Source organism: Rana temporaria, chromosome 12 (genome assembly GCF_905171775.1).
Source record: "Rana temporaria chromosome 12, aRanTem1.1, whole genome shotgun sequence".
NCBI classification, from domain to species: domain Eukaryota; kingdom Metazoa; phylum Chordata; class Amphibia; order Anura; family Ranidae; genus Rana; species Rana temporaria.
The window spans coordinates 123,107,192-123,128,363 of record NC_053500.1 but is presented as its reverse complement, the minus strand read 5'-3'; the positions used below and the strand labels follow the sequence as shown (position 1 = coordinate 123,128,363).

At 42.4% G+C, this 21,172-nt stretch overlaps 1 protein-coding gene across 13 annotated transcripts in view; it reads right to left on the bottom strand.

Moving 5' to 3' along the window:
* Positions 1 to 21,172, bottom strand: part of PTPRT (protein tyrosine phosphatase receptor type T) — a 474,386-nt gene that overhangs the window by 28,091 nt on the left and 425,123 nt on the right. For all 13 annotated transcript variants that reach the window (XM_040330466.1, XM_040330472.1, XM_040330464.1 and 10 more), the window contains 5 exons: positions 17,996 to 18,072; positions 17,873 to 17,909; positions 16,993 to 17,090; positions 15,041 to 15,157; positions 12,999 to 13,153 (listed from right to left, as the gene is read on the bottom strand). In XM_040330466.1, coding sequence (XP_040186400.1) covers positions 12,999 to 13,153; positions 15,041 to 15,157; positions 16,993 to 17,090; positions 17,873 to 17,909; positions 17,996 to 18,072 — 484 coding nt within the window. The remainder of the gene's footprint in view (positions 1 to 12,998; positions 13,154 to 15,040; positions 15,158 to 16,992; positions 17,091 to 17,872; positions 17,910 to 17,995; positions 18,073 to 21,172) is intronic.

Genomic DNA, 21,172 nt, shown 5'->3' with positions numbered 1-21,172 from the left:
TCTGCTTTGGACCTCTGCTATCAGCATGAATTACTTCTGACAAGTTTTCCTGACAACAAGAAAAAAAAGTGACAGGGGAGGGACCTCCAGCATACAGCCTGTGACTGACAGTCTCAACTCTCTTTCCGTGTGCTGTTTGCAGGGCCGGATTAACAATGGGGCTGATGGAGCTGCAGCTCCAGGCCCCTTTCTCAAGATAGGCCCATTTGCCAAAAAAAAAAAAAAAAATATATATTTTTTTTTTTTTAAGATTTTTTTTTTCTAAGATCGAATTTGGGGGGTTGTAGCTCGATGACCAGAGGTCACAGAAACCCCACATTTGGGGGTAGGCATGGGAAGAGCTACCCCACAACTGGTTAAAATATGGGACGGCTATCATTTATGGTTCTGGAGATACGGGCCTGCTTGCACAGCCTGTCAGAAGCTACATTCAGAGCGGCCAATATAAATACAAGCTGACACACTACAGCAGACTGATAGGATCACAGTGCTTATAATAATTATTTGTATATTACTCATGGTAATTAACCCCTTGCCACCCAGGCCAATTCTGACACTTCTCTACTACATGTAAAAATCATCATTTGTTTTTTGCTCGAAAATTACTCTATGGTGGTCTTTGCACTTTTTATGTTGCAGGGTACAGAGCTGCACGATTCTGGCTAAAATGAGAATTGCAATTTTTTTGCTTAGAAGATAGATCACGATTCTCTCACGATTGTTGTGGCGTAACATCATCTTTCACATTAAAACAAAACAAAAAAAAAAATGGGCTAACTTCACTGTTTTGTTTTTATGGTTTTTATTATTCATTGAAGTGGGGAAAATGCAGTGTGACATAAAATATTGTTTTAACGATTAATTGTGCAGCTCTAGCACGATATTTGCGCAGCAATTTTTCAAACATGTTTTTTTGGAAAAAAATGTTTCATTCATTAAAAAAACAGTTAGTTAGTTAAGTTAGCACAATTTTTTTTGGTATCCTAAGCGATGCTTTACATTTTTTTAGGTTACATGTTTAGAGTTACAGAGGAGGTCTAGTACTAGAATTATTGTTCTCGCTCTAACGATCGTGGCATATGTAACCTGTGTGTATCTGGCTCTGATACTACCAGTGCCTACCCAGCCACTGACTAGTATCTCTCCCCAGCCTGTCCCCACACACCCTCTCACCTGCTGACCTGTGGATGGGGGAATCACTCCTGCAGTGTTATTGTGTTCTGTCAGTGCGTACAATGATCAGTGTTGCTAACTTTAGCTGGCAGCACTGATTGTTTTAAGAAAAAAAAAACAGGCTGGTTGTACTCAAGTTGATTAATAGATTGACTTGTGTAAAACCAGCTAGCCCATACATAGAATGACTATGGCTGGTCTCTGCATAATTGGCGTAATTTCAATCCATGTATGACCCGCTTAACCACTACTCAGTCCCTAAATATCCTTCCACTCCTGTACATAGTGCTCACTGTCATACTCTCCACACTCCTCTCCTGTACATAGTGCCCACTGTCATACTTTCCACACTCCTCTCCTATACATAGCGCCCACTGTCATACCCTTCACACTCCTCTCCTGTACATAGTGCCTGCTGTCATACACTTCTCTCCTGTACTTAGTGCCCACTGTCGCACCCTCCACACTCCTCTCCTGTACATACTGCTCACTGTCATACCCTCCACACTCCTCTCCTATACATAGTGCCCACTGTCATACCCTCCACACTCCTCTCCTATACATAGTGTTCACTGTCATACCCTCCACACTTCTCTCCTATACATAGAGCCCACTATCATACCGTCTACATTCCTCTCCTGTACATACTGCCCACTGTCATACCCTCCACACTCCTCTCCTGTACATACTGCCCCATCATACCCTCCACACTTCTCTCTGGTACGTACTACCCTCTGTCATACCCCCTCCTGCCTTTGTACTCCTCTCCTGTACATAGTGCCCACTGTTAGACCCTCCACATTCCTCTCCCTCACCTGCACATACTTCCCACTTATATACCGTCCATACTCCTCCCCTATGTCGCTTACCCACAAAAACAGTTCTTTAAAATTATACTGAATACCCTCAATGTTACCAGCTCTAGAATGGACACAGTTTTGTTAGTTCAACTAAAGGAAATATCAGTTCTCATATTTGTTCTGCCCCATTATTAGTACTCCTTTAATTTTGTGATTACTACTATGATGTATAGAGGAACATCGGGGATCTCAGCTACTCTAAATATAGCACTTATATAAAAAAGTGGCCCTGAAAATATTTTTTAAATGTTGGCAACTGTGCACTTAGGCACTGCCCAAGGGCCACTGGGTCAGTAGAGGCCCCATGAGAGGCTCCTGGGATCCCGTGATAATAAAGCGGTAGTAAACTTTCCTGACATTACTACTTTTTAGAGGCCCTGGGGTAGGTTATGCCACAACGTACAAGTATGCACAGCATATTAGCACATTAGTGTACACTTCAATTTTCAGACTGAGCCCTCCAGTGCTGCGATGAATCAGGCGGGGCCTGGACACTTCCATCTTCACCCGGTCTTCCTTCTGGGTTCTGTGCCTTTGGTCACTTGCCTTGGCTGGGCTGCGTTCATGTCATTCCCACGCATTTATTTATTATTTATTACACCCCATTCACACCTCCGCGACAAAACGCCTGACGCCGGCCGCTCGTGCCGCTGGAGGGGAGAATTCCCATTGCTGTCTATGAGATGGTTCACATCTCATAGACGCCGTACACCTGCAGCATGAAAAAAAGTCCCGGACCCTTTTTTTCAGGTGGCATTGGCGTTCAGCCATACAAAGCAATAGGAAGGATTTGTAAACAAAAAGTTACACTATTCGCTGCAAAATACGCCGCGTACGCAGCGTTACTTGTCGCGGAGGTGTGAATGCAGCCTAAAAGGCCCCACCAAAATCCTCAGCACCAGGCCCATGATGTTCTTAATCTGGCCCTGGCTGTTTGGAGGGTGGGGGGTCCCTTTGCTCCGAACAGCTTTTAAAGCTCTCCTCACTGAGCTCTGCGCTTGTAGAATCACTCATGCCGCGTACACACGATCATTTTTCGGCATGAAAAAAAACGTCATTTTAAATGATCGTGTGTGGGCTTCACATCATTTTTCAGGTTCTGAAAAACGACAAAAAAAAATTAGAACATGCTGCATTTTTTAACGTCGTTTTAAACAATGTAGTTTTTTGGGTTGTAAAAAATTATCGTGTTTTGCTAAAACGACGTAAAAAATCCGCACATGCTCAGAAGCAAGTTATGAGACGGGAGCGCTCGTTCTGGTAAAACTACCGTTCATAATGGAGTAAGCACATTCATCACGCTGTAACAGACAGAAAAGCGCGAATCGTCTTTTACTAACACGGAATCAGCTAAAGCAGCCCAAAGGCGAATATAATTTCCCCATTATAGTGCCGTCGTACGTGTTGTACGTCACCGCGCTTTGCTAGATCATTTTTTTAAAACGATGGTGTGTGGGCAACATCGTTTTAATGATGAAGTTGGAAAAACTTTGTTTTTTTCACATGCTGAAAAACCATGTTTTTTTTCCATGCTGAAAAATGATCGTGTGTACGCGGCATAAATCTTCTTTGACTGCATATATCTACCTTCGCTTTTGGGAAGGCTTTTGTTTACAAGTGGACAGCATCCGCTCGTCTGCCCCATTCTGCTATAGGCTGGGCGGGAAGTGGTTAAAAATACTAAAAACTATTTTTGACAATATATTATATCTCTTTTCCCCTTAGATGGATGCTAGTTGTGTCTAGGGGAATCGGCTATTTGTTTTAAAACATGAGCCGTACTTACCGTTTTCGAGATGCATCTTCTCCGTCGCTTCCGGGTATGGGTCTTCGGGAGCGGGCGTTCCTTCTTGATTGACAGTCTTCCGAGAGGCTTCCGACGGTCGCATCCATCGCGTCACTAGTAGCCGAAAGAAGCCGAACTTCGGTGCGGCTCTATACTGCGCCTGCGCACCGACGTTTGGCTTCTTTCGGAAAATCGTGACGCGATGGATGCGACCGTCGGAAGCCTCTCGGAAGACTGTCAATCAAAATAGGAACGCCCAGTCCCGCAGCCCATACCCGGAAGCGACAGAGAAGATGCATCTCGTAAACGGTAAGTACGGATCATATTTTAAAACAACTAGCCGATTCCCCTAGACAAAACGAGCAGGAATCTAGGGGGAAATAGTGTCATGTGCGGGTGAACCTCCGCTTTAAAGCTTATATGAGATTTTACTGATTAGGTTTAGCTCCCGATACAGAAAGCTGCATGTTCACCCAGGATCATCTCTACCAACAAAAAAACATGTTGATTAAGGCTGAGAATGGAAATTACGTTCTAATGGTAATGTGTATATTACACATCGAACATAAACCGGTGTATGGTAGATTTCCCCACATACCCATTTTGCTCTTTTCATGTTAGCTGTTTGTTACCGCAATCTCTGAAAATGTGGAAAGATCCTATTCTTTTTATGCACTTATGCTGCTCATTAAAAATAACCATAATCAGTTTACTGTCACTGTATTGCAGCTGAAATTAAAACACTAAAACGGGCGTACATTTCAAAAAAGAAACCAGCACCACCAAGCGTGCAGACGAGGGGGAAGCGAAATAGAATACAAAACCCACAAGAAAAAGTCCCACCTGAAACACATGTCCGCACCACAAAATTTGTATGTCATATAATATAAAGTATATAACACTATACAATCATACAAAACACAACAAATAAGTATAGCCAGCAGGTTAAAACCATAAAAAAACATACAGCCGCCCCCGCCCCAAAAAAAGAGTAATAAAAATACACCAGCCTGCATATAACGTTATCATCTATCAGGGAACTCAAATAGAGCCATGAGTGACACCAACCTAAGTTTTATATATATATATATATATATATATATATATATATATATATATATATATATATATACATTGTAAGTATATTGTATACTTTGCATACTGTGAGCTAATTGCTTCCATAAGACACATAGAGCCACAGCTCGGACCCACCCCCTGCTCTCTCCTCATTGGCTCTCTGGCTGTGATTGACAACAGTGGGAGCCAATGGCTCTGCTGCTGTCTCAGCCAATGAGGAGAGAGAGAGACTCGGGACAGCTGAGGCTCCCACGCACATAGCTTGATCCTAATGGGGCTCAGGTAAGTAATGGGGGGGGCTGTGGGGGGAGCAGCACAGACAGTGCGCCGCTGGATATAACGGACATATCCGCAGGTGGCAGAAGGCAGAAACTACATTGAAATCATTACTATCTGGGTAAGATGACATAAGAAAAAAACAAAAAAAAACTTTCCATTGCTGAATATATATGCTCTAATAATAATTTTGAGAAAAAGATTTAAAAGTGATTGGAACTCCGCTTTAATATTTTTTAAGGTCATAGGTTAAATATAATTTGTTAATGTATTATTACATATTATTCATTTATTTTACTTATTTATGATGATTTTTAGTTACAGTATTTGTGAATTGTTTTGCCATTTATTTATTCATATATTATTACTATTTAATTTATAAAAAATTTAATTTGAGCAGAAAATCGCATGTGCGAATTACGCTTTTCCATTTATTTCTATGAGTATAGAAACAAGCCAAAAACGCCCAAATCTGCCAGATTTGAGCGACAAAAAAAGCTCCAGAACTTGTTTGAGCTTCAGACATTTGGCTTCAGGCTTCATGTTGTGGAGATGTGAACCATCTTCATAGAGAATCGTTGATTTTTTTTCTCCCCCAGTTGTTTTTGAGCTTCAAACTTCAAGCTACAAAATGCTGAGGTGTGAATGCAGCCTTATGCCACACGGTCGGAATTTCCCACAACAAATGTTCGATGGGAGCTTGTTGTCGAAAATTCCGACCGTGTGTAGGCTCCATCGGACATATGCTGTCGGAATTCCCGACAACAATAATTTGAGAGCTGGTTCTCAAATTTTCCGACGCACAAAATTCCACGCATGCTCGGAATCAAGCAGAAGAGCCGCACTGGCTATTGAACTTAATTTTTCTCGGCTCGTCGTACGTGTTGTACGTCACCGCGTTCTTGGCGTTCGCAATTTCCGACAACATTTGTTTGTTTTCAATTTCTTTTTATTAGTCTTTTTCTCAGATACAAAAACTTTACATTTACACAAGATTCATTTACAATATACAATATTCCCATTAATTGTCAATAAACCGAATTTTGATAAGTATCAGTTACTTTATCACTAAAGCGGATCTCCGCCGTAAAAAAAATTTAAAAGCCAGCAGCTACAAATACTGCAGCTGCTGACTTTTAATATCAGCACACTTACCTGTCCTGGAGTCCAGCGACGTCTGCAGCAGAAGACGAGCAATCGCTCGTCTATCTGCTGCCCCCATCGCCATCCTCGGTGAGGGAACCAGGAAGTGAAGCGCTTCGGCTTCACTGCCCGATTCCCTACGGCGCATGCGATAGTCGCGCTGCGCCATCCTCACAGGTCCCCGTTGTGTTCTGGGAGCGGAGTGTTTCCCAGAACACAACAGGCGGGTGCGGGTAAGTGACGAACTACCCGCAGAATACCCGCAGGAGGACTCCCGGAAGTGGGTGCAAATACCTGTCTTAAACAGGTATCTTCACCCCCCTCCCCCTAAAAAGGTGTCAAATGTGACACCGGAGGGGGGAGGGTTCCGATGAGCGGAGGTTCCACTTTAGGGTGGAGCTCCGCTTTAAAACAAGCAACATATATCAACATATACCCCTATTATCTACATATCCATTCATCCTCACTGCCATTCATATACCAAAAAAAAAAAAAAAAAACATCCTCCCCCACTTTCCCCTTTTTCTCTCACGTTTTCCCGCTTCATTTACTTTTCACCTTCGATTTTCTCCTAATATTTATATATATTCTTTCATTTCTTCCGAGAGCCGAAATTCATCCCATTTTTGCCATATTTCTGGCATTTGACTATTTACGTTTCCTTCTTCTCTTATCTGTCTTTCCCTATATTGCATTTCATTCATTTCACATAACAAATCTGCTATATTTGGGCTTTTATTTTCTCTCCAATTACGAGCTATTATTGTTCTAGCTGCCGTAGTCATATGGTGAAAAAATATTTGTGTGACCGTGTGTATGCAACACAAGTTTGAGCCAACATCCGTCGGAAAAAAATCCACGGTTTTGTTGTTGGAATATCCAATCGTCTGTACGCGGCATTTCTAAGGATTTAAGAATTTATTTATTTGTTTATTAATTTTATTTTTTTACGTTGAACTTAAATGATATGTGTCATTTTGTTGCTGGTTCACCTATAGGGTTATTCGGGACTTGTAGAGGTACAATGACAGCCGTGTTGCCTCTGTATATACTAGAGACCTCGTTTAATTAGACTTGTTAGATGGCAGGGCTGAGTTCAAGGAGAATGCTTTGTGCCCTTGCAGTGAACCACATTCCTAACATGGATCGTTCGCTGGTTATAAACTGATCAGTGTGACGCTTGTGTTTTTTTATCATACAATGCAATGATTTCTCAGTCTGTGCTTCGTGAGTTATATGTAACGCTTCGTTCCACCTAATGCTACTTGTGCCATCCTCCCAGCAAGTGCTCTGCTTTGAAGTATTTGTAATATCGGAATGTCTACTGAATTTTCGGCATGTTCTCCCCTAAACAGAAAATCAAGCAACGGCTGTTAAAGTCATATCAGTTTTTTTTTTTAACAATGTATTATTATTATTGGTAAAAGTTTTTAGCTAGCTTACTTTTATAAAAAAAAAAAAAAAAAGGAATGTTGCATGCGATTATTGTATCACATGACTCATTTGATCCAAATATCTCTCCCTTCATGTTTTGGATCTGTAGTCCTATCACACTTAAAGTGGTTGTAAATCCTTATTTAGCTTCCTTACAGTGGATCCTTGGATTACGAGCATAATCCATTCCAGGAGAATGCTTGTAATCCAAAGCACTCACATATCAAAGCGAGTTTTCCCATAAAAGTCCATGGGCCGGATTCAGAAAGCAGTTACGACGGCGTATCTCCAGATACGCCGTCGTAACTCTGAGTGCGGGCCGTCGCATCTCGACGTCTGATTCATAGAATCAGATACGCCTCAATGTTGCCTAGATACGAGTGGTGTAAGTCTCCTACACCGTCGTATCTTAGGGTGCAATATTTACGCTGACCGCTAGGGGCGCTTCCCTAGACTTCCGCGTTGAATATGCAAATTAGGTAGATACGCCGATTCAGAAATGTACCTCCGCCCGGCGCATTTTTTTACGTCGTTTACGTAAGGCTTTTTCCGGCGTAAAGTTACCCCTCATAAAGCAGGGGTAAGTCATGTTAGCTATGGACGTCGGAAATGTCCGAACAGCGTCGTATTTTACGTCATTTGCGTAAGTCGTTCGCGAATAGGGCTGTACGTACGTTACGTTCACGTCCAAAGCATTGACAGTTTGCGGCGTAATTTGGAGCATGCGCACTTGGAAACGTTCACGGACGGCGCATGCGCCGTTCGTAAAAAGCGTAGTTTACGTGGGGTCACGTGGAATTAACATAAAACACACCACCTTCTCCACATTTGAATTAGGCGGGCTTACGCCGGCCCAGTTACACTACGCCGCTGTAACTTACAGCGCAAGTTCTTTCTGAATACGGAACTTGCGCCCTAAGTTACGGCGGCGTAGTGTATCTGAGATACGCTACGCCCGCCAAAAGATACGCAAATGTATCTGAATCCGGGCCCAAAACTCTATACCAGGGGTCTCCAAACTGCGGCCCCAGGGCCAGATGCGGCCCTTTGCTTGCCTTTATCCGGCCCTTGGGGCACAATACTTCCACTGATACAAGACACTATTCTGCTATCTGACACCGACAATGGAGCACCATTTCTCCCACTGACACCACTAATGGGGCACTATTTATCCCTATGATACCAGCAATGGAGCACTATTCCTCTCCCGAATACCAGATGTTTACTTCCACTGATGCCAGGAAAATTTCCACTCCCGCTGGCCAAAGTCCGGCCCTCCAAGAGTCTGAAGGACAATAAACCGGCCCTTTTTTTAGAATGTTTGGAGACCCCTGCTCTATACCATAGTTTGTGGACGCTATAACTTTTGTGTAAACCAATCAATATACACTTATTGGGATTTTTTTTGACCAAATATATGTAGCAGAATACAAATTGGCCTAACTTGACAAACAAATTTCCTTTTTTTTTAATTTTACTTGATATATTTTATAGCAGAACGTAAAATGATTTTTTTTTTCAAAATTGTCGTTCTTTTTTTGTTTATAGCGAAAAAAAAAAAAAACACAGAGGTGATTAAATACCACCAAAAGAAAGCTCCATTTGTGGGAAAAAAAGGACATCAATTTTGTTTGAGTACAGCATCACATTGTCAGTTAAAGCGACGCAGTTCTGCATTAGATACACTCATTTTTTTTTAAATCTGCATCAGCCTCATACATGCAGAAAAATGATAAAGAAAAGTTGGCTCCATTCTTTAGATCTACCAACACATTGGCCCGGATTCACATACATCAGCGCATATTTATGCCGCCGTAGCGTATCTCATATACGGTACGCGGACGTAGCGCAGAGAGGCAAGCACTGGATTCACAAAGCAAGTGCTGCCAAATCTGCGCTGGGCTTCCTATGCGTAAGTCGTCGTAAGTGGAAGTGGGCGTGAGCCATGCAAATGAGGCGTGACCCCATGCAAATGATGGGCCGAGCGCCATAAAGATACGAATAACGAACGGCGCATGCGCTGTACCGCGGACGCATCCCAGTGCGCATGCTCAGAATCACGTCGGAACTACTCCCTAAGATACAACGGATCACTGCCTACGACGTGAACGTGACCTACGCCTACGTACAACGTAAACAACATAAGATACGCTGGCTTGTGTTCCCTGGTCCATACCTTTGCATGGGTTGCGCCTCCTATATGGGGAATAACTTTAAGCCGGACGTACGACTTACGCAAACCGCGTATATTATGTGCCGGGCGCAAGTATGTTTGTGAATCGGCGTATCTCCCTCATTTCCATATTTGAATAGGAAATCAATGGGAGCGTCACTTGCGTCCAGCGTAAATATGCGCCCACGATACGCCAGCGTAGGCAAGTTACGTCGGTCGGATGAAGCCTATTTTTAGGCGTATCTCGGTTTGTAAACACGGCACATAGATACGACGTCGCATATTTGCACTTACGCGGCGTATCTCGAGATACGTCGGCGTAAGTGCTTTGTGAATCCGGGCCATTAAATTCAAGTAAAAATTTGTATTTACAGTGCAAACTATAATTACAACTCCAAATGTTCTGCAGAATATGCATAAGACAAAAAAGTATGCTTGATAGGCAATGTACATCATTGACTGTTATTGCAGCCTGATGCTACGGCAATTTTTCATAGAAATGTCACTTAACAAATAAATTTGCTTTGCATTCTAATGCGCATCCCGCAATAAGTGATGATAGCATCTGCTAAGAAATATCAAATCAGTTGGCTTTTGTTAAGACGTATTGACTTTTATTAAACCAACTCCCTTATGCGGCTCCCAACTGCTGGGGACAGATGATTTTTGCCCACAAGCTGAAACAAGTTTGGGGAGCTTTGAAGCTGGCAGTGACTTATTATTGGTTGTATTAGTGGCACCATTTTTATTATTACTATTGATTTATATAGAAATCTTCTCTAGTACAACAAAAAAGGGAGAACATTTGGGGCTGTAACAGTAAAGCCTCGTACACACGATCAATCCATCCGATGAGAGCGGTCTTAGGTTAACCGATGAAGCTGACTGATGGTCCGTCGTGACCACACACCATCGGTTAAATAACCGATCGTGTCAGAACGCGGTGATGTAAAACACAATGACATGCTGAAAAAAATTAAGTTCAATGCTTCCAAGCATGCGTCGACTTGATTCTGAGCATGCGTGGATTTTTAACCGATGGTCGTGCCTACTAACGATCGGTTTTGACCTATCGGTTAGGAATCCATCGGTTAAATTTAAAGCAAGTTGGCTTTTTTTTTAACCGATGGTTAAATAACCTATGGGGCCCACACACAATCGGTTTTGACCGATGAAAATGGTCCATCAGACCGTTGTCCTCTGGTTAACCTATCGTGTGTACGAGGCCTTAGACAAATGCGCTTAAAATAGCACCTAGATACCACCTGAAAAATTCCTGCACTGCATTCTCAAAGTGAAAGCCCGAGAGCTTTCACACTGAGGCGATGCGCTGGCGGGACCGCTCCAAAAGTCCTGCCAGCAGCATCTTGGGATCGGTGAGAGGAGCGGTGTGTTTACTGCTCCTTCCCATTGAAAGTCATTGGAAACCGCGGTAATACCGCCGACAATGCGCCTCTGCCTTTTTCGGCCGTTAGCGCGGGTTAGTACCGCACCGCTAGCGGGCAAATACCGCCGTAATTCCGCAGAAAATAGCAGCGCTATACCGCCACCGCACATCCTGCCCCAGTGTGAAAGGGGTCTTAGAATGAGCACAGGCATAACAAACCTGGCCAAAAAAAGTTTACAATTTATGTAGGACAAGAGACAAATTAATATTTGGCAGCAACAGTTGTCTTAGGGTGCATTCACACCTGCCAATGCACCTGACCCCAATTACATGCGAAAACCTCAGAGGTGGTTCCCACAATTAGCTGCAGGTGCCATCCCCTATTGAAAGCAATAGGTGGCGTACAGCTCTCGCCGCTATACGAGGCCACTCGTATGTGATGGCTGCATGAATGATCACATATGAGTGACTGTGGTTAGCTATGGGAGCTGACAGCCTCCATTTCAATGGGGAAGCCTCCCGCAGCTACTCACTGGGAACGCCCGCTGCGGTTCGTAATCAGTATTGGGTGCATTTGGAGGTCTAAATGAATTTTTTTTACAAAATGGGTTCATAGGGTGCATTTCAGTGGTGGCTGGTGCTCAAATTTTTTTTCGGGGAGCACAAACAAACTACAAAATACTGAAAAATACTGAAAAAATCCATCAAATGCAGTCACTGTGCCTCTCTCTCTCTCTCTCTCTCTCTCTCTCTCTCTCTCTCTCTCCTCACTGGACTCAGTGAGAGCAACAGGAGCCATTGGCTACCACTGATGTCAATCAAATCCAGTGATTGGGGGGTTGGGCTGAGCTGCACCAGTGGCAACTTGCAAGTGGGCTACTGGGAAGGCAGGAGTAGCCAGGAGCACTGGTGGGGGACCCCAGAAGAGGAGAATCAAGGCAAAATCATTACACAGGGCAGGTAAGTATAATTTTGTAATTAGTATAGGTGACAGATCTGAGCTTACTGGGGCTGCTGACATCACATCCTAGATGGTGCCACCCAGTAGCAGTCTTGGTGCTTTTGGATGTCTCTACAAGGGGGGCTTTTACAGGTAAATAAACTAATCTTATGTAGTGATGTGATCATTTCTTTGCCCATTTACCAAGTGTATACTCTTGTTATTCAGTGTTTGTTTGCCCTTTTTCAATGTGGTTGCTATGCTTTCTCTCTCACCAAGGATGAGGTCATCAAGAAGAGCAGAGGATGGCAAGGGGTTTTGTGGGTAAGTGGGTGAAAAGAGAACAATTAATTCCTGCTAAGAGAACACAGGCTGTGTAAGTGCTGCAGATGCACCTCACTGAGACATACATAGAGACTGTTAATGAGTTAATGCTCTTGTTTGGAAATACTTTTGTGGACAGTCTATGTGAAGATATATTTCTCAATTGGGATTTTACTTGCTATTCACAAGCCCCAATTGAGTGGAGGCACTGTGCTTGTTAGAGACCCTGTCCTGATCACACAGATTATAAAGACTCCTAAATACTATACAGGTGGCCATCATACCTCAGTAGCCGCAGAGAGAGAGAAAAATAGTGCTACACTTATAAGAAGGTTTCTGTTAAAATGAAGGTTCTGGCGACCGGGTCTCTTTAGAGACAAGCGATAGGACAGTGAGGTTAATGACAAAACCAGTATAGCAGATACCTGCAGTGCACAGTGATGGGTCCAGCATCTGGTGGGTTGAGAAATTTCACCTGTCTGACAAAGCCCAACAGGCCTGTGGCATAGCATGGAACTCCATGGTCCGGCCAACTGGTAAAATGGAACTGGCGAATCTCCCGTATATCATGTGACGCTTTCTGGAAAAAAAAAAAGAGTAGGTGATCTCCTGAACTTAATTGACCTCATTTATCAAACTACCCACTAAGCATAAAGAAAAAAAAAACATATATATCAATGGTGTAGACATCTTTCCAGATGAAGCACATTTATGAAAGTGTCCAATGTAAGAACTGTCTATTGCGGTCTTAGTGTTTCCTCCAACTTGCTGTTCGGTCTGAGTGGACTTAATCAAGTCAAAAAACATCATTCGATACAAAACCTGGTGAGTTTTGCTACAGTGACCCAATTACTTTTAATGACAAAAGTTGAATACAATCTGTCAGCTGTCGCGGTGAAAGCGATCATTTTGTGCTTCGATGGACACATATAACGCTGATTGATCGAAATGAAGCCGGGACTAATGATCCTTTCACCAATTGTTTGCAGTAACGGTCAACATTTATCATCTAACCTACCTAATTGTTTTCATTTTTGATTTGATACATTGGTTTAACTGGAGCAAAATAGATGTAAAAATAAGTTGAATTTACTAGATTCGATCACCATATTAAAATTATAGGGTCACTGAACAACTTGATGGATATATTTATGGCCCACACAAAGGCAGGCTGATTTTTTTAATTTTTGGGGGAGAGGTGGGGGGAATAGGGGGTGGGAGAAAAAGGGATGAGAAGACACATAACTAGGGTAGATCATAGGTCACCCCTAAACTCCTAAATAATAAATTACCCACTACCCTTTCACCCCAATAAAGCACTTAGCATTAAATGGAGTTAAATGGCCATTATATCTTTTATCGAGCAAAATAACCATAAATAACAATTTACATTACAACAAATATATATGCACCCAGCCACAAGACACCGCCTTGGGGACATTACCACTCAGCCACAGACCTTACAGGTCTACCACAACCTGGTCACTATTATTGGACCACACCCAACCAGAGGACACCATACCAATGCATGGGTCCCCACAAACAGATTTTAACCCCATCAAGTGGTTGCAACCGCCAACCCTATCCCTGTAATACCTATAGACATCCTTCCTATACAGTGGGGATCGAAAGTTTGGGCACCCCAGGTAAAAATTTGTATTAATGTGCATAACGAAGCCAAGGAAAGATGGAAAAATCTCCAAAAGGCATCAAATTACAGATTAGACATTCTTATAATATGTCAAAAAAAGTTAGATCTAATTTCCATTATTTACACTTTCAAAATTACAGAAAACAAAAAAATGGCGTCTGCAAAAGTTTGGGCACCCTGCAGAGTTAATATCTTGTACATATTTACTTTCTTTTACCTTTATGTGGACAAATCACATTTTTGGGATTTTCTTTTACTTTTATAGAAAATGATAAACAGGACAAATAGAGAGGATGAATCTCCTTAATGGGGGGAACAGACGCCAATAAAATCCTAATCTCTAATACCTTTCCACTCCATCCTTAAGGCTCCATTCACATCTATGCGACAACGGCGTACGGCGTACGCGGCGTATTTTTCCGCGAGTGTGAAACTTTTTTTTTTTTTGACAAAGCATTCCCATTGCTGTCAATTGGCGAACACCAATGTCGCCTGAAAAAAAGGGACCGGGACTTTTTTTCAGGCGACAGGCGTTCGGCGTCTATGAGATGTGAACCATCTCCATAGACAGCAATGGGAATTCTCCCCTCTAGCGGCAGAAGCGTCCGGCGTCGGGCATTTTGTCGCATAGATGTGAATGGAGCCTTAGTATTATGTGTAATAAGAAAAATATGTAATATGGTCGAATGGGGGGGGGGGGGGGATCTAATAGGCTGCTATAGGACAATACTGATTTTCAGGAAGTTACAATGATAAACAAGGCCCAATTATTTCAAACATTTAAAACATAACTCATCATAGTATAAAGGCACCTACCTTCTGCACAGAGAATGTCCGAATGATGTATTCTGCTAATGGCTCTGTTTCTATCAGGGTCACCTTGATGTCACCATACACTTCAGTGTCATCAGGCCAGTATCTGACACACTTCACCTAATGAAAATTAAATGTCACAAAATAACCCCAAAAATGGCGATATTATTCCTACAAAAGAGCATGTGAACATCCAGCTATAACGTCAATTGCAAATAAAACTATTGGGGCAGCCAATCATTGGTGAGCTATCATGTTCTATCTTACACTGGAAAAATAACATCTTGAAACTGATTGGGTGCTATAGGCAATACATTTTTCTTCACTCTAGTTTTAGAACTATGACCAATTGGAGATGATCTAATAAAAACGGAGAATGCAAAATCAGGTGCTGTGCATGTTAGCCAATCAGCTTCTAACTTCAGCTTTCAATTAAGCTTTGACAAAAAAAAAAAAAAAAAACCCTGTTGATTGGTTTCTATGCAAAACTGCACCAGATTTTGTACCCTCTGGTTTTAGTAAACCAACTCCAAAGTGTCTAGATTTGTACCTCATTTGGGAATGCCATCTTGAGGTTTTGTTGCCTAGTTCTACTAAATACCAGTGTATGTGTAACGGTCAGGGGTTAACACCGTTTACGATATTACATTCCACCAAACCACGACAGCTTCTCCGACACTCCAACAATCCAGCAGACACGATCCATTGGATTCCCGCCCCCCAGAATAACGAGACACAAGCTCTGTTCTCTGGTTCCAAACTAATCAATACTTTAATGGTAAACTCAGCTTGTTATATACAGTTAGAAACCAAATCTGGACAATGACTCAACTCCACCCACAACATGACACAAGGAACTTCAATACACATTCCGTTAGATAATGACATTCAGATGAGCTAATTACTAATCATTACCCAGACGTTCTGACTCTGCGATAAGTTATTCTCACCTGCTACATAATACACATTCCTTTAGTAAACATAATTGACATGCTAATCCACTACACCTGAAAGGTCAGACATCTGACCTTTCAGACTGCCAACACATATCTATCATCAATAGAACTTTCACACAATACAGTGTCATTGGCATCACACAATGAGAGGTCCTTCAGAAGCCAGACTTAATTAGCACCTCAACAGTCTATGTTCCACATTGAAGGAGACACTCTATTGACCTGTTGTGTTCAGAAACAACTACCTGTAATATTTCAAGATATCCTGCAATACATTATGAATTATCATTACTGTCCCATCTCATGTAATTTAAGATATCATTTCTCAGTCATCCTATGCCCCTATTGGACATAGGATGACCCTAGACCCAAGAGTCATTAGTGAAGCTGGCACAGGAGTACCCCGCATCCTTCAAAAGTCTCTGGGTATCACGGGCCATTCCGTTACAGTATGTTATTGTCCCATACTCTAAAGTGTTTCCCCTTGTCAGTCTTAAGCCCCATACACTCAATCGGAATTTCCAATGGAAAAAGTCCGACAGAATTTTTCCATCGGAACTTCTGACCGTGTGTATGCCCCATCAGAGTAATTCCATCGGAAATTCCGATGAATTCCATCGGAGTTTAGATAGAGAACATGTTCTCTTTTACTCCGATGGAATTCCGTCGGAATTCCATGTGATTTTGGTCAGACACAGGTCCGATCGTATGTACGGGGCTTTAAAAGTTGGCTGCTTCAGGCTGGGTTTACACATGTCCCGCTGTGGTTTAAAGTCTGGAGCATTTCCGTTTACTGGTTAAAATGCAATTCAGGTGCACATATTTACCTGAATTCGCACCTAACCCAGACCCAAAATAGCATAGGACCCATTTCCAAACAGCACCGCTGCGGCCCCGTACATGTGTGAACCGACTCCATTGAAAGCCGTTTACATTTACATGTTATGCAAACTGGATGTGGTCAAAAACTTGTTTTTTTAATAAATTTTTGTTTCTTACCCTTCCAACCTCAACCAGATTTGTCACCATGACCACACTGGCTGAGTTCTCCTGCCATATCATCCTCCAAAAATCCTTTACGGTTTCCTGCATAGGACCTAAATAGGAAAAGAAACCAAGGAAGACCAAATAAAGCAGTGCACACAAAAATACATATCTTATGCCGTGTACACACGATCATTTTTCGGCATGAAAAAAAACCGATGTTTTTCGGCATGTAGAAAAAACAACGTTTTTCCAACTTCATCATTAAAACGACGTTGCCCACGCACCATTGTTTTTAAAAAATGCTCTAGCAAAGCGCGGTGACGTACAACACGTATGACAGCACTATAAAGGGGAAGTTCCATTCGCCTTTGGGCTGCTTTAGCTGATTCCGTGTTAGTAAAAGAAGATTCGCGCTTTTCTGTCTGTTACAGCGTGATGAATGTGCTTACTCCATTATGAAAGCTAGTTTTACCAGAACGAGCGCTCCCGTCTCATAACTTGCTTCTGAGCATGCACAGTTTTTTTACGTCGTTTTAGCCCACACATGATCATTTTTTACAACCCGAAAAAGGACATAGTTTAAAACGTTGTTAAAAAATGCAGCATGTTCAAAAATTTTTTTGTCATTTTTCAGAACCCGAAAAATGATGTGAAGCCCACACACGATCATTTTAAATTACATTTTTTTAAAACAATGTTTTTTTCATGCCGAAAAATGATCGTGTGTACGCGGCATAAGACTTGCGGTTGGGGGCACGTTAAAAATGCATTAAGACATGTTTTTAGAGGTCTGTGAACATGCTCTGTTCACAATGCTTTGCTTGACACCTGTGGCAAAAAAAAAACATGAGCCGATATAAATTTGAACTTTATAACTAAAAACTATCTTTACCTTGTGTGGCAATATAGTGTCGAGGACGATGGTAGCCCTGCATAAAAAAAGATCAGCAATATTTAGAACAAAGGACAATGAAATCCCACATGCTTCTGGGGAACATAGGAGAGTGCAACTTACATCCACGTAGTTGGCATTTATATAATCCGAATGCGGGTCACCGTCTATCAGCTGTAGCCGCACCCGGGAATGGTCATCTGAGGGAAAAAGACACAGAGATATCACAATAAGGTCAACTGCAAATTGACAGCCAGGAATCAGCGACGCTCGCTGTCATTTGCGGTTCACTGACAATGACACATGTCACCATTGGCAAAGTTACTAACAAAGTCAGAAACAAAGTCACAGGCATTATAAATGAAATAAACTTTTCAAATTCCAGATACTTAGGTGGAAAACAAGTGGAGAGGCATACGTAATAGAGGTCACTGCTATTGAATTATGTAGAACATTAAAAGTATATATAAAAGATAGTATAACCGATTAAAGCCAGCACACATAGCAATAAAAGGTTTGGTGTGTAAAAGAATAAAAAAGTATTGTCTCAGAAAAGAAGTGGGTTATAAAATATTTTATGACATTCATTTTTTAAATCAAACCTGTGTTTTGTTTATAACACCCCCCCCACCCCCCCTCCGTAGCCATATTATGGATATTTAAACATTTACATATTCTTTTTTGGCCATTTTTGTTCATCTTTCCATTTATTAAATCTTCAGCCCTTGTTGTTTTAACTTTGGGTAGAATTTTATTTTTTTTTTTCTGCCAGTAAATACCTTATACAGCCCACTTCCTTTGTTTGTTTCTTGTCTGGTCATTAGCCTAGGCTTATGTTATGACATCATGCACAGCTCTCTCTCTCACTCTCTCCTGAGAGTTTTCCGGGAGGGGGGGGGTCATAAGAGGGGCAAGGAGAGCTGGAGGCGTGCCTCTGTGTGTCTGTGTAAATCCAGGAAGTGAACAGGCAGCAGCTTCAGCTGCCCACAGTTAAAATGGCTGCAGCCAGACTCAGTGGAGTGAGATTTCTGCAGCATATTTGGCAAGTACAGAATCACAGTACGTATAAAATAATATGCAAAGTGGTTGGAGGGAAGCTTCAGAATGGCAAAGATGTTTTTATTACAAATTATGTAAGCAGACTGCAGTTCCTAGAAAATAAGGATTAGGGCCCAACTTCAAGAATTTTTAAAAATTCCTTTCTTGGTATGAAAGTCTTCAAGCAGTACCTACCCTCTTTATTCTATAGTGCTATCGACCTCGGCATCTTTTGGGGGCCACCTCTAGGTTTACTGATGGCCAGCATCATTCAACTCACTTACTGTGAGAAAAGGGGGTAAAGGACCTCCTGGGGGCACATCATCAAACTGCCATGAGCACACAGGAGACTCCTGCAGAGAGCAGTTCTCTGCAAACATTTTCTTCTCATAGAGGACTGGCCCACCACCGACAGAAAAAGAGGATGGGGGAATGTTATGTGACTAGGAGAAGACGGCCCAAAAAATATATTTATAAAAAAAAAAAAAAACGCCAAAAAGATGCTCCAAGGGGAGGGGGTGCTAAACTTGGAGTTTTGATTTGAATCAAGCTTTCAATGACCTTTGTAGGTGCAGACACTGTGGAGTAATTCATCCTTAAACCCTAGGTTTAGTCAAAAAATTGTTTATTTATACATTACCTACACTCAATAAAATGTGTCCTGTGTGCTGTGTAATTAGTCGACATCTTCCGTCCTCTGATTTCCCCCCTCCCCCCACTTCCATAATCTTCTGATGCAGTGGGGGTTAATAGAGACAAAGGACCTGTCATATGCACTCATCAGGAGTGATTATGTCACCCTTTCAAACCCTGCTCCAATTAAAGAAGCTTCATGGAAGTTTGCTGATTGCAGATCTGTAGTCGGCATCAGGGTTGCCAACTGCCAGTATATTTACTGCCAGTTTGTAAAAATCTGTGACTTTTTTACAACTGCCACAAATATCAGGGGCTATTCTACTCATGCTGTGGCTGCTTTCTAAGGAAAACAAGCTGTAAGACGTTGAGCGCTTTTTGAGCATATTTTGGTGATATAGTCCCAGTTCACACTGATGCGGATCAGATGCGCAGAAAGGCCTAGATTCACATGTCATCTGAAAATACATTGGCCCGGATTCACAGACACTGGCGCACATTTATGCCGCTGTAGCGTATCTCCTTTACGCTACGCAGACGCAGCGCTGAGAGGCAAGCATGGAATTCACAAAGCACTTCCTCCCAAAACTGCGCTGGGTTTCCTAGGCGTAAGCCGGCGTAGGTGGAAGTGGGCGTGAGCCATGCAAATGAGGCGTGACCCCATGCAAATGATGGGGCTAGCGCCAGACAGATACGTATAATGAACGGCGCATGCGCCGTCCCGTGGACGCATCCCAGTGCACATGCTCACAATGACGTCGGAACAACTGCCTAAGATACGCCGGATCACTGCCTACGGCGTGAACTTAACCTACACCTAGTCATATTCACGTCCAACGTAAACTACGTAAAATACGGGGGCTTGTGTTCCCTGATGCATCCCTTTGCATGGATGCTGCTGAGTTACACCTCCTTTATGGGGCATAACTTTACGCCGTACATACGACTTACGCGCACCAGTCGTAGCCTGCGTCGGGCACAAGTACGATCGTGAATCGGCGTATCTCCCTCATTTGCATATTGGAATAGAAAATCAATGGGATCGCCACATGCGTCCAGCGTAAGTATGCGCCCACTCTACGCCGGCGTAGGCAAGTTACGTCGGTGGAATGAAGCCTGTTTTTAGGCGTATCTTAGTTTTGTGGGCACGGCGCACAGATACGACGGCGCATATTTGCACTTACGTGGCGTATCTCGAGATATTTTGGCGCAAGTGCTTTGTGAATCCGGAACATTGTTTCCTTTGAAGGACGTTCACATGCATGCAGCGCAATTTTGGTTAAAAAACGGGTTTCGTTTACAGTTTGGAGCGATACGTTCCAAACTCGCACAGCATAGAATAAAGTGGCATTCTGAAATAAATGTTCACATAGGATGTGATTCATGGACTGTTTTGCATAGAAGTGAATAGAAGGCAGTTTTGTAGAGAAAAGCATATGAATGCAGATTGAAAATTGCAGCATTACTAAATTGGCATTGAACGAAAGGGTATTCACAATCGCATTCCTCAGAATCGCATCTGAATTACACTGACAATCGCACTGAAAACTGACATGAAAATCACACCACATACAGTATATGTGATCCCAGGCTTATAAACCAAACGTTCAGTTGGACTTTATTACTTTT